Source organism: Cetorhinus maximus, chromosome 8 (assembly GCF_964194155.1).
Source record: "Cetorhinus maximus chromosome 8, sCetMax3.hap1.1, whole genome shotgun sequence".
Lineage (NCBI taxonomy): Eukaryota > Metazoa > Chordata > Chondrichthyes > Lamniformes > Cetorhinidae > Cetorhinus > Cetorhinus maximus.
This window is the reverse complement of record NC_135886.1, coordinates 19,940,902-19,955,272: the sequence shown is the minus strand read 5'-3', so window position 1 is coordinate 19,955,272 and position 14,371 is coordinate 19,940,902. Positions and strand designations below refer to the sequence as shown.

The window sequence follows — 14,371 nt, the reverse complement described above, 5'->3', positions numbered from 1 at the left end:
CTTTTAGACAATTGGTGAACAACAATGTTCCAGTTTCACTAATGATATATTTTCTAATCAAGTTAAGAGTCCCTAGACAAAATCAAAATGCAATATTATTTGCATACTGGTATATAACTTTTAATGAGTGGAAGTACATCAACTTAATATATTAACCTGCCAATTTTCTGTTATAATTTACATACCTACATTTATAATAGAAAGTCATGTGAATTTGTCATGCAGTAATTAGATTCTCTTACCAACTGAGGCAATGCAGTAATTTTTAATGGAAAGGAAAATAAGCACATGTTGTATGGCCTTAAAATAGAGACAGAGTTACATCTGTGTAGGGTGGTCTAATTGTTCTCAGAATCTAACTTCACATCACCTGAAGGCTTCACATGTAACACTTCAAGTAACAACATGGAAGATCAACTAGTTATTACTTTTTAAAAATTGTTACAGCTTGTAGTTTTAATGCAGATAATCACAACAGGAGATCTCAAGCTCATTTCTGATAGCCTACATTAATATGAAGTGACAGAATTTGAAACTGAACTGTAACAAGTTGAGGAATAGGTAAAAGTAAATGTTAATTTTAATGTTGAAACTATTACAATACCAAATAGCCTGCTCAATTGGCCATGCAAATATATTAAATAAGACCATATTTAACAAACAAAATACTGCACAATACAGTGTATTAAAATGAATATGTTGGCTTAATTTCTCCATTCTGAAGTACTTGTTATAAAAAGGTTTCAACCACTTGCTCTCTGATTTTAATCCAACCTGTCCTTATAGTGCCACCTAGTGACTAGGTTTATGGTTGGTCTGATATAAAAATAGAAAATGCTGGAAATACTCAGCAGGTGAGGCAGTACCTATGGAGAGAAACAGTGCCAACTTTTCAGGTCAATGACCTTTCATTAGAATTGGGAATAGTTGGAGATGTAACAGTTTATAATGTAGAGGGCAGACTGAATGAAGGTGTTCAGCAAAGCAATCCTTCAATCAGCATTTGGTCTCCCCAATGTAGAGGAGTGAATATAACGTAATAAATTTAAAGTACACATAAATCACTGTTTCAGCTGGAAGGAGCATATGGGGGTCTTTGGTGTTGAGAAGGGAGGATGTAGAAGAACACGTGTTGCAACCCCTGCACTTGCTTGGGAAGATGCCATGGGAAGAGGTGGTGTTTGGGGTGGTGGAAGAGTAGACCAGAAGATGAGGGGTTTGTGTGTTTGGTGGTGGCTTCAAATGGCAGAAGATAATTGTTGAACGTGGAGGCTGGTGTGGTGCTTGGTGAGGCCAAGGGTGACCCTATCGTGATTCTGGGAGCGAGGGTAAGGGACTAAGTGCGGAAAATGGGACTGCTGTGATGGGGGGGGCCTTATCAACCACAATGGAAGGGAATTCTTAACCTGCCTTCACCTATGTCAAACTAGCCAAGTTTTGATTTAAATTAATTTCATATTTTGCCAGTCTTTTGAACCCTATAACTGCCAGCATCAGTAGATTAGGTATGTTAACATACTAATCCAATTTGCAAGCATGATGGTTTGCTTCGGAGTTGGAGTTCTTTAAGCCCGTGTGAAAGCTTTGGGGCCTCAATTCACTTGAGCTTGGAGCTGTAGTGTGGGACAGTAAGAAGTTAATACAGTCAGTTTCAATTAGTCAGAGGGAGAGGTAAACTTTAAACGTAAATTTTAAACCCATAAAAGAGGATGGAACTTGTGACTGGGATGGTAAAGAGATATTACGCAAACAGCTGCCTGAACTGCCTGAAATAGGCATTGTGCATAAATCAGTGCTTTTGTAATTGAAGTTTATGGTGATGATAAATTGCTAAATCCATATTTACTCATTGCAGGTGACTATGAAAGTTTAATGGGCACGGTGTCAGTGGTGGGGACTGTATATCCTTTAATAGCACTATATTCATGATGTGATTTTTAAAAAGACCTTCAAATTCCTATGCAATATTCACTGCTGAAATTGCTGTTGTGTATGTAAAGCACTCATTTTGCAATTGTGACCAACGGCAGTTGTTGCATAAGTTCCACAACCTAACAAGATTTAGCAAGAAAAAAATGAACTTTGTTCATGTTTATTAATCCACTCTTAAGGGATAGGAATCTGGGTGTTGATGTTCAGAGATTTGGGTGTGCTTGTACAAGGAAGGTAGGAAGTTGGCATGCAGGTGGCATACTGACCTTTATTGCAAGGGGATTGGAGTACAAGAATAAAGAAGCCTTGCTACAATTGTACAGGGTTTTGCTGAGCCCACATCTGGAATACTGTTTGCAGTTTTGGTCTCCACATTTAAGGAAGGATGGATACACCTGCATCGGAGGCAGTACAATGAAGGTTCACCAGGTTGGTCCCTGGGATGAGGGGAGGCTATAATGAGAGGCTAAGTAAATTGGGCTTATATTCTCTGGAGTTTAGAAAAATGAAAGGCGATCTCATTGAAACCAACAAAATTCTGAGGGGGCTTAATAGGGTAGATGCTGAGAGATTGTTTCTGCCAGTTGGGGAATCTAAAACACGGGGCACATTCTCAGGAAAAAGGGCTAATCATTTAGGACTGAGATGAGGAGAAATTACTTCAAAGGGTTGTGAATCTTTGGAATTCTCTACCCCAGAGGATTGGGAATGCTCCATTGTTGAATACATTAAAGGCTGGGATTGACAGATTTTTGATCCCTCAGGAATTAAAGGATATGTGGAGTGGGTGTGAAAATGGAGTTGAAGCCCAAGATAGCCATGATCATATTGAATGGCGGAGCAGGCTCGACAGGCCATATGGTCTACTCCTGCTCATATATGTTGTGTTCTTATATTTGTGTCCAGTGCTAAACTCTGATGTTGTGACCCTTATTACTTCAAATTATTTTTCATACAAAATGTTGAACACTGAAAACATCCCTGCACTCATACCTCTCCGCCTGGATAACGGTAATGGTACTTGTCCTGGTCTCGCAGAGCAAACTCATCTGGATATCGGTCCTGAATTTCACTATAAGTCAACTCTTCACAAACACCCTTCAAAGTGAGGTTAAGCACACTTATTTACAGATGCCAAACTATGACACACAAAAACATAAAATACAATGAAATTTCCACAAAATGTAAAGATAGACCTTAAATTGATTTTGTAATTAAATTACGGTAACATGCAAACTTTCTTTGTCCTACAATGCAGGATAGGAAAGTACAGTAAAAACATGACTGAAATAGGTACTTTCAAAAATGGTATTTAGGATTTTTTAGAAACTGAACAGTAGTTATAAACAGTTTTCCTTCCAATTTCATGTACATTAAAGGAAAAAAAATTACTTAATAAAATGATTTGAACAGTTACATTATTTCTTTGCACTCACTGCATCAATTTCATTGAGGATTTTCCACTGTTCGTAAGGAACCCCTAGGGCCTCTGCTGTTTGAATTGTTCGCCTCAGCTGGCTAGTCCAAACTTTCAGGTCTGGAATTTTCTGCTCATCAACAAACTGACGCAAGGCTTCAGCATACTGTAAAGAAAACATGACAATGCACTACTTATTAATCAGTAACATCTATTTCAAAAACCCACGATTATTCAAATATAATGCCAATCAGTTCTTAAACTTTACTTGCAGCACAATTAACATAACTCAGCTATTTTATTGACCCCAGTTAGTTTTTTAGCTGGCAAAGTGCTAACATGACGCTAGTATATATGTTTACACATAATACCCCTTAAGTTTGCAAAAGGAACAAAACAGAAAAAGATTTGGATTATCTTCAGTGTGTGCAACTATTTAGAATTTCGTTGTAAACAGTGAATCTCCCCTATGCATTTTTTTTTTGGGCAAATCAGGATTTCACAATGCGAGACCTTTCATTACCTGTTTCCCTCGAGAAGATAACCCTGAATCACCGCCGAGCCTCCCAACACTGTTGTATTCACTCTCTCCATGCCGGCTCAGGTAGATGGTACGTGGATAGACATGAATGTTCATCAGGTAATAAACTATTTTACTTTGAATATAATCCTGGACTCTGTTCACCAGAAACCGTCGACCGACATTAATTACTTTAATGAAGGACAAATCCCTGAAGTTAAGAAAATTTAATCATAGAAGTTAAACATCAACAACATGGCAATCCAAATAAGTATTCATTTTCAATTTCTCCAGGTAAGGCAAGTGAAAGCTTAAAAAAATGAACACAGACAACATAGCCAACCAAAAAACAAACCAGGCTTCATTGATACGGTACAATCACAGCAACCTGCTTCATACTTAACTAAATACAGCACCGAAGTTCAATGATGTAACAGAGACTGCTGAACCTCCTTAGCGGTTTGGGATCCATTTGTATTCATTTCTGGCATTCCTATTTTACAGATGGTGGCTGTTAAGATTGTTTTTACATATTCCAATTAAGTTGAAAATGATCACTTTATCATCCTTAGTCTTAGAGAAAAATATTTTTAAATAAATATTTTAACAGTAATCCACTTTCCCCAGTGCGTTTCATGCTGTAAATTAAGCATCGAGTATGATGATAGAAACAGATCTACCCATCTTTTCTTTGCAATGATGTGTATAAAGAAAGAAGAATCTGAAAAAAGTGATCGGAGCGGAGATGATGGAGGTAATGGATGGGATGAAAATTGAGAGGCGTGAGGTATTGGGAAAGGCTGGCCGTGCTTAGACTGGATATGCCACTTGGTCCAATGGCTTGCATCCCAGGTTGCTAAAGGCAGTGGGGCTAGAGGCAGCAGAAAGGCTTGCCATAATCTTCCTGTCCTTCTGTGGTATGGGGGGAGGTGCCAGAAGATTGGAGAGCAGAAAATTTGACATCCTCATTCAAGGAAGGGTGCAAGGGCAGTCCTGGCAACTACATGCCAATTAGTTTAACACCAGTGGTGAGTAAGATTTTAGAAAATAAGCAGGGAAAAACAATCAACTGACACTTGGAGAGTTAATTAAGGACAGCCAGCACAGATTTGTAAAAGACAGATCATTGATGACTAATCTCATTGAATTTTTTGATGAAGTAACAGAGAAGGTTGAAGTAATTGGATGTTGTCTATATGGATTTGAAGAAAGCGTATGACAAAGTACCACGTAAAAGGCTGGTTAACAGAATCGTGGTTCATAGGAGTTAGCATTGACTTGCATTAAAAAAAAACTGTCTTAAGAACAGAAAACAGCAAATTGTGATAAATGGCTATTTTTTTAAAACTGGAGGATGGTCGACAGTGGTGCTCCCCAAGGGCAAGTGCTAGGACCACTGTTTTTCTTTTAATATCTATAAGCGACTTGTATCATGGAATACAAAGTAAAACTTCAAAGTGTGCCGGTGATACCAAACTTGGAGGAGTGGCAAACAGTGAGGATGATACGTATTGTCTCCAACAGGACATAGATAGGCTAGCAGAATGGGCAGATAAGTGGCAGATGGAATTTAACACAGAGAAATATGAGGTGATGTATTTTGGCAGAAGGGATCAGGGGAGGCAACACAGATTTAATGACAGAAATGGGAATGGATGTGCATCAACCTTTGAGGATGACAGGACATGCTGACAAAATGCTTAGCAAAGCATATGGGATCTCAGGCTTCATAAATAGAAGCATTGAGTACAAAAATCATGGAAGTTATGATGAACCTTTAAAAAGCTCTGGTTAGCCACAACTAGAGTTATTGCATTCAGTTCTGGTCACTACACTTTAGGAAGGATGTGAGGTTATGAATATGAGATTATAAGATGGTTATGTTTAAATAGTCCCTTACGGAAAAATAGATGCCCCTGAAAAAAAAAGAATGGCCAGGAGATGGTTATCATAGGGATATGGGGCCCAGGTTAAAATTTATTGAATCCATGTGCCATATTTGACGCATGAATACAAAGAGAGAAGGAGCAGTCTTGCCTTACGTGGATTGCGATTTCCAGGCAGACTGTTTGAAAATGTCCTTGACAGAGATCGCAAGAGAAAGAGGGCGGGCGGGGCAAAGAGGGCAGGCGGGGCAAAGAGGGCGGGCGGGGCAAAGAGGGCGGGCGGGGCAAAGAGGGCGGGCGGGGCAAAGAGGGCGGGCGGGGCAAAGAGGGCGGGCGGGGCAAAGAGGGCAGGCACGCGCGCAGGAGGGAGAGAGCGAGCGCCGAGGGAGAGAGCGAGCGCCGAGGGAGAGAGCGAGCGCCGAGGGAGAGAGCGAGCGCCGGAGAGGGAGCGAGCGAGCGCCGGAGAGGGAGCGAGCGAGCGCGGGAGAGGGAGCGAGCGAGCGCGGGAGAGGGAGCGAGCGAGCGCGGGAGAGGGAGCGAGCGAGCGCGGGAGAGGGAGCGAGCGAGCGCGGGAGAGGGAGCGAGCGAGCGCGGGAGAGGGAGCGAGCGAGCGCGGGAGAGGGAGCGAGCGAGCGCGGGAGAGAGAGCGAGCGCAAGAGAGAGAGCAAGAGAGAGCGCGAACGTGGGCGAGAGAGAGAATGCCAATGATTCTGAACAGCAATTACTGCAGTCTGCAGAGAAAGGCTGTTTTTTCTGTTAACCACCAGACAGGAAGCTGGGGAAAATTTGTTCATAGGTTGAAGCGAAGAAACCTGCAGAAATTTAAGGACAGTGAAATATTTGTCTTGGTGATGCTCAGAGAAGATATCACTGGCCTTACCACTAAAAATCGGTTCAGGAATTTTCAGAGGCTTGAGTCAGAGTATCTTCAGCTGTCGCTGGATGCTATGGCTTGGTAAAATGGGGAGACGTAAACTCAAGTGTTTGTGGACTGTTTCCTATAAAGAGTGCAATCCTGTGGAGTGTGTAAAGTATGTATGCAGTGTGACTTTATAGGTCTCATTAATAACGGTTATTTTTGCTTTAGTTTATAGTATTAGTTATCCAAGTAATGTTTAGTTTTAAAACTTGAAATTCTATAATGCGATTCCTTTAAGTCACTGGGAAGTTAAATTACTTTTTAATAGTTACCAGTCTCTGTAGGGATTGTAACATGAGGGTCCTTGAGACGGTGCAGAGGAGATTTACCAGAATGGTTCCAGAAATGGGGGATTTTAGCTACAAGATTAGGTTGCAGAAGCTGGGACTGTTCTCCTTGGAGCAAAAGAGATTGAGGGGAGGTTTGATAGAGGTGTACAAGATTATGACAGGTCCGGATAAGGTAGATATGGAAAAGATGTTCCCCTCAACTGGATTAGGGAACACAGATTTAAGGTTTTGGCAAGAGATGCAGGGGGAATGTGAGAAAGAACGTTTTTACGGAGCAAATGGTAATGACCTGGAACCCGTTTGCCCTCGAGGGTGGTGGAAACAGAGACAATGAACGATTTCAAAAGGAAATTAGATGGGCACTTAAAGGAAATAAATTTGGAGGGCTACAGGGATAAAGCGGGGAAATGGGACTAACTGGATTGCTCCCTGGAGTGTGGGCATAGACCCGGTGGGCCAAAGTGCCTCATTCTGTGGGTAAATGACTATGACCTGCACATTAAACAATAAACTGATCATAATTTGAGCCACTGATGACATTGTAATACATATTTTAAAACCCTTACTTGTCATAATCATCAGGATCCAGTGGTTCATAGGTGACTTTATAACATTCAATTCGTTTGAGGAAATCATCCATAATACGGCCTTCTTCACATTCTGCATAGTCTGGACTTGACACCTTTACCTCCTGTCCATAATATGTGAAGAAGATCTCACATAAGCCACACTAGACACTGATTAGATATACAACCAGAAATAAATAATGCATCCGTTTCTTAACTCTTAACATTCTGCTGGATAGGCAAAGAGGTTGCATTAATAAATGTTTAGAATGACATTGCCAGTACGCAGATGCCTGTATATTCAGATATGGTACATAATCTGAGCAAAGCCAAGTCATCAGCTTTAATTGATTTATTGCAAGTCACAGCATCACCATTCAGACATAAACAGAAGAAACATTCAGAACGAAGTAAAAAGGGGTGGAAAGCAGTGACTTTTGGTTTTGAAATACTGCCCCTTCCTTTGTGATCTTTAACAAAAAAATCTCTACATTTTATTTATTTATTTTTTAAAAATATGAACTTTATTGCTACCATGGAGAGTGAGATCAGGCTCCCTCCAGCTCTGCATATTCCAGAATGGATTTGGTTATGCATAAACAAACCCAAGAGATGCCCGAGAGACCCTCAATTTCAGGCAACAAGCCTCCGTACAAAATATTTTCTTAGGACTGCATGGCTTCTTCGCAGTTTGAAGTTGTTGCGCTGCTATTTCCAGTGAACCTGCTTTGGAATACTACTGCAATTGATACCAGCAGAGGAATGCAACAGAATGAAAAACTGTATTCTTCAGTTCTCCATAATGACAAAAGAAATTACTTCATGATTTTGTTTTAAAGTGTTAGCTTCATTGAATCAATTTCTTCTACAAGGGGCAAGAGCTTCAAACAACATACTCTCTTTGCCTTTAATTAGCACAACTGCTTAAAAAAAACTTGCAGTAACACCATTTCAGTACCGGTTAGTGTGAAAGCAAACAATGTCGGACTTCCCTGATTCAGACCACTGTCGTTTTGCAGATCTTTCAGGAGGTATCATGTGGCAGGGTTTGCAAAAAATGTTTCGCCCTTATCAAAGATTCCATATTTACTTAATTTACAAGTAAACCTATTGATATTTATCATAACAGTGGAATTTCAGATTCCACAGGACTACATAACCTGATGATACTCAGTGTGATTTAGGTAGCCATGCAGGAACATTTGAGGCCCACAGCACTAGCATCCTCCACATACCATGTATGTAGTATCAGCAGTGGCACTGTACAGAAAAAAAACAAGCTATTTACCACAAAAAGACAGAAGAAAATAAAAATCAGAGGGAACGTTGTTCTCTTCTGGTGACCTATTATCAATTGCAGCTGGAACAATGGAATTCCTTTTGCAAGAAAATGGTTTGCTAGATCTTAATTTAGAAGGAAGGTCTAGATGCCACCACATACCTTTATATTTGCAGCAATGACATCTGGATCATCACAGACAGATTCAACAAAAAACACCTGGGAACAAACAAACAGTTATTCTGCCTTAGTCAAACAGTCAACTAAGATCACCTAATACCCATTAATCACACACAATGAATGCTCCAGACATTAAATGCAAAAGGTCAGAAAACGGAATTATTTCAACAACGCAGCTTTTTTCATTAAAAAGTTCTTTAAAACATCTTTGTGCATTTCATTTAAAAAGTATACAGCACATGTATTACTCTGTGCAATACCAGAAAAATAACAATTTCTGTAATCAATACAGGAACTTTAACCTGCCATAGCTGAAAGCAGTTACAAATAATTCCTATTGGGTATATAAAATCTTGTGGCAAAGGGATTTTTATTCATCAGAAATTCATGAAGAATTCACTGAGAAAGAACGTTATATTTCACAATTGCATGCATAATTTAGGCTTTGTTGGAAGGTTTTTTCAGTTTTTTTACTCACTCATCGGATATGACCGTTACTGGCAAAGCTAGTACTTATTGCTCATCGCTGATTGCCCTTGAGAAGGTGACGGTGGGCCACCTTCTTGACAACTGAGTGGTTTTTGCTGGGCCATTTTAGAGGCCAGTTAATAGTCAATCGCATTTGTGTGTGTCAGAAGTCACGCTTAGCTCATTCCGGCTGGATGATGAAGGCAAATTTCCTTCTTGTAAACAGCATTAGTGAACCAGATGAGATTTTACAACAATCTGGTAGCTTCGTGGTCAGCACTACTGATACTAGCTTTTTATACTAGATTCATTTAATTAACAATTTAAATTCCCAAGCTATCATGGCTGGATTGAAATTCATATTTCTAGACCATCAGTTCAGCTCTCTGGATTACTCGTGCCATAACAATCAGTACACTACATTTCTGACAATTGTTACTTTAACTCCATCAACTGTTAATAAAAATAATAAATGTCAATGAGCCATGATAAACTGAATGGATAAATTTGGATACATTTTCATAGTCAAATGATTCCGTTATTAATAACAAAAAAAAAATAGATAAATACTTCTCCCAATTTTTAACCTTAAATGCATTATCACGTGCAAAATCCAGGATTAAATCTCTTCTCTCTCTGGTTGTGTTAGTTGCATCAAAGACCTGGGATGGAGAAAAAAAGAAAAGAAATTTGCACTAAATTTAAATCTGTATATAAATTATGTTTTTCATTATGTTTCTCATAAATACAAAAAATGAACTCCCAATGCTAGTAGAGAAAAATGACCCTTAAGTAACAGAATAGACCATAAGACATAGGAGCAGAAATTAGGCCATTCGGCCCATCGAGTCTGCTCCGCCATTCAATCATGGCTGATAAGTTTCTCAACCTCATTCTCCCGCCTTCTCCCCATAACCTTTGATCCCCTTACCAATCAAGAACCTATCTATCTTGATCTTAAATACACTCAATGACCTGGCCTCCACAGCCCTCTGTGGCAATGAATTCCATAGATTCACCACTCTCTATGGACATTCTAAGCCACCGTGAGGTCATTAATATTCGACCACAAAGCATGGAATGGAATCACGGGATGCAAATAAAGTATACCTGTTATCAGGATTTCTAATGACTAGTAAAGTTGATTGAAGGCAATGGCCAAGGTGCCAAGTATTGACACATTGTGTTGACCATTTGTCCATGTAAAGCTGGAAAGAGCAAGTGACATGTGCAGACATCCAGATCTGCTCTTGAACCAGCCTTTAAGGATCCCCTCTAGCACATACACTGTTTTCCCAATAACCATAATTTTACATTTTGATAATAATATAAATATATTAATATAAATATATATACTTATATATAAAAAATAGTTTTAATAACAACCTCATACCTACAGATGGAGAGCACTGGATTTCTAATTCTTTGTTAAAGTATCATTTTAGGCCACTAGTTTTATTATCTGGCAGATGGCAAGGCTGCTAGACTTAGCACTGCACTGAAGCGATAGGGGTACATTTCAGACAGGAGGAAAAACTGGTCAATACGGTGCAATGTCACAGAACCAGATCTCGCATCAGCTAATCACAGATTCTTCATGACATCAACCAAACTGCATCACAAACCATAGGATGGAAAATTAGAGCAGTGTTGGAGAGCCATCTGAGAAAGAAGGGGAGGGATTAACACAAAAGTTGTTTAGTGGCATTAAAAAGAATATGAATGGAAGTGCCATTGCAAAGGATTAAATTAGTGGATAAACATATTGAACGAAGAGGGAGATCCCTTTCGCAACTATCCTTTTGGAATTAGCCTTGCACTGAGATACTCATTCACATCTCTTGGCATTAAATTCTCATTGCATGACAATTCTGCAGTCTACACAACTTAATGAAACTGGTGTAGCTCCTATATCAAATTGTACGATTCAATAAAGTATAAAATGAATTCACTTATTAGGATTTGCTTAATCCCAGTTATAAACATGTGCAATACTGGGAGCTGTAACAGGAAAATTCTTTCATGTCTTGATGAAAAAAGTGTAACTGAGCACTTCACTCTTAGTTGCTGAATGTCAAAAGACCAAATGCCATAAAAAATTAAGTTGTGGATACAACCAAAACAATTTTTAAAAAATCTTACCGCAATCTGTCCCTTTTCATCTGTGAGGTAGATTTTCACATCCTTCAATGCTGCTAAGGCACATTCTCTACGGAAACCAAAGACAAAATTAATAATCAAACAAATAACTCTGCATAACAAAAACAAAAACACCTGGAAAAACTCAGCAGGTCTGGCAGCATCTGTGGAGAGGAGCACAGTTAACGTTTCGAGTCCGAATGACCCTTTTTCCAGGTATTTTTGTTTTTGTTTTGGATTTCCAGCATCCGCAGTTTTTTGCTTTTAAATAACTCTGCACAGATTGAGGATTTTGGACAGGGAGCCAGGTTTTGCCAAATTTATCTCTGCAACAGTTCAAGAGGCACAATAAAAGCACAGCAATTCTGTAGCTATGAGGGTTATATGCAGTGGTCTCCAGGGTGGTCATAATTATCCCTTTTCATCCTTCACATTTGCTGTCTAGAAGGCTTTCTGCTGTTTCACATTATTGAATTTAGTTAAGTCCTCATGAATCCAGTCTTGTAAATCTTAAAAAGACATTAAACATAGCATATAACTTGATTATTCCACACCACAACAGCCATCTTGAACCTTTTTGATAAGGATAATCCTGGATACTGTATATTCTATTAACCTATCATCTGCTCCATAGCTTAAATATTTTTTCCTAATACTCTAACTCATTCTTTTAGTCACTATTTTTCTGCCGTGTGAATTGAGCAATTACAATTCTTTGTGCTTTTCCTCCTTCTTTATGCAGTGAGCTTCATGACGTAACTACCTCCAACTAAGGAAAGGCAGTGACTTGTCACAGGTCTTGATAACACTGCTCTGAAAATAGCCACTGAGTGGTTACAAAAATGAAAATCAGCTCCTTTCCTTCCCCCTCTTCAGATATGAAATTCATAATGAAGAATCTGTCACAAAGCATAGTGCTTACACAATATCAAGAAAAATGGTACTTCTCTTCCTCAGTGGATCAACAAGTGCTCAACCAAAAAGATCAGTAAGATCCTAGTTTTGATCTAAATTTGTGCTGAGGCAAAACATTTTCCCTCAAGTTGTTTACATACTCAAACTCTGAACTGCCAAGCCTTTGGCCCTTCACTCGCCATGGAGCTGTTAATTTGCTTGACATTTACCACCACATTTGATATCCTTTAGGACCCCCTTTGAAATCCACTTCTTTAACCAAGCTTTTGATCAGGCCACCTAAATTCGGTCTCTTTTGCTTGACGCCAATTTACTTAACATCTTTTTGAAGAAGTATGGGACTTTTTTTTATATATAAGTTAACAATCTATATAAATGCAAGTCATTGACAGAATCAGAGCCCCAAATTAAGAAGCGTAAAGTCCATCAGTTTCTGATAGCTGGAAATACGTGCATGAACAAGGACGGAGCTCAGTTGTGATGCACCCAGTAGCCGAATAACCTGAAGTTTACATACGAATTGTTACATGGGCAGAGTACAGAGTACCCAAATGTTACCTACGCCCAGGAAACCGCAGGTCTTCAGAATAGATGGGGTCGGACAGGGAATTTGGTGACAAAAATAACATGACTTCAGTAGCATATCTCAAGCTTGTGTGAATACTAGTTATCTACTTAATTATTTGGGCAAATTATTAAACATTTTGTACTCAGCATAAGATAGACAATTTTGCTTACTTCCTGATTTTCATAGCTTCTTCATTGTCATGACGGAAAAATTCATATGACTTGTATGACTTCACAGCTTCACGGCGATACTGACCCAGATTGAAAACTGCAAGTCAAAGAGAAAGGTACAAGAAAGAAATTGGATATTTAAGTTGGATTTGCTTTTGGGTTGATTCCAATTATCAGTTTCCTGAAATTTCTGGAAAGCTTGCCCTTCTCTAGTTGAAAGAGCCTGTAATATATTATTTTGCTATGTTATGTCACACACACTCCTTATTTGCCCATCACTATTTCTCTCCCACCTCTTGGTGACACCTAAAATAGATTTCCTAGTATTAAGCGAGCAGCTACAAGTTGTTCCAGGTCCCTACAACACCTGCAGTGGAATTCACGCCACATAACAGGTTTGCCTGAATTAATTTTATTTCTAGGACAAGAGCTGTTTTAGAGCTGATAGGGAATATGTCATACCGGATTTAGTGATGAGTAATGAAAGAGAATAAGTTGACAATCTGACAGTAAGGGAGAATCTTGCATGTAACGACCATAATATTGAGTGTGATATTAAGTTTGAGACAGAGAGGGGAGAGTCTCAAACCAAGGTTTTAAATTTAAATAAGGCAAGTTCAAATACTGGAGAAATGAACTGACCACAAAAGGTTATGCAAAGTAGTATTTGGTTTGATACAAAAATCAGCGCATACTCCTAAAAGGCAAAGACTCCACTTCGGTAGTTAAGCATGGTCAAGAAATGTGATGAGAGAAAGTATCAAGCTTAAAAAGGCTTGAACAAATTCAAGATAAAGTGGAAATCTAGTGGGCTGGGAGAGCCAATACAAAGAAAGTCATAAGAGGTGCAAAAAGGGAATACGAAAAATACATGTAAGGACTATCAAAGTTAACAGCTTTTATAAATGCATTGGGAGAAAGAGAGCGGTAAAGGAGAACATGGGATCATAAAAGGATGGATTCAGGTAAGGTTATAATGAATAATAAGAAAATGGCAGACTGTGTCTAACAGAAGAGCTTGTAGAATTGGCACCAATGACAGGGACAACAGCAAATTAACTATTCAATAAGTGGTGGGAGCTTCAAACTAATTGGGAGGTGTCAGCTGTGGCTCAGTTCATA

General features: G+C 39.1%; 1 protein-coding gene across 2 annotated transcripts in view; it reads right to left on the bottom strand.

Moving 5' to 3' along the window:
* Positions 1–14,371, bottom strand: part of LOC144683500 (6-phosphofructo-2-kinase/fructose-2,6-bisphosphatase 2-like) — a 62,552-nt gene that overhangs the window by 28,125 nt on the left and 20,056 nt on the right. For both annotated transcript variants that reach the window (XM_078546563.1, XM_078546564.1), the window contains 8 exons: positions 13,250–13,346; positions 11,600–11,666; positions 10,045–10,119; positions 8,972–9,028; positions 7,531–7,655; positions 3,873–4,080; positions 3,369–3,515; positions 2,926–3,030 (listed from right to left, as the gene is read on the bottom strand). In XM_078546563.1, the coding sequence (XP_078402689.1) occupies positions 2,926–3,030; positions 3,369–3,515; positions 3,873–4,080; positions 7,531–7,655; positions 8,972–9,028; positions 10,045–10,119; positions 11,600–11,666; positions 13,250–13,346 (881 nt within the window). The remainder of the gene's footprint in view (positions 1–2,925; positions 3,031–3,368; positions 3,516–3,872; positions 4,081–7,530; positions 7,656–8,971; positions 9,029–10,044; positions 10,120–11,599; positions 11,667–13,249; positions 13,347–14,371) is intronic.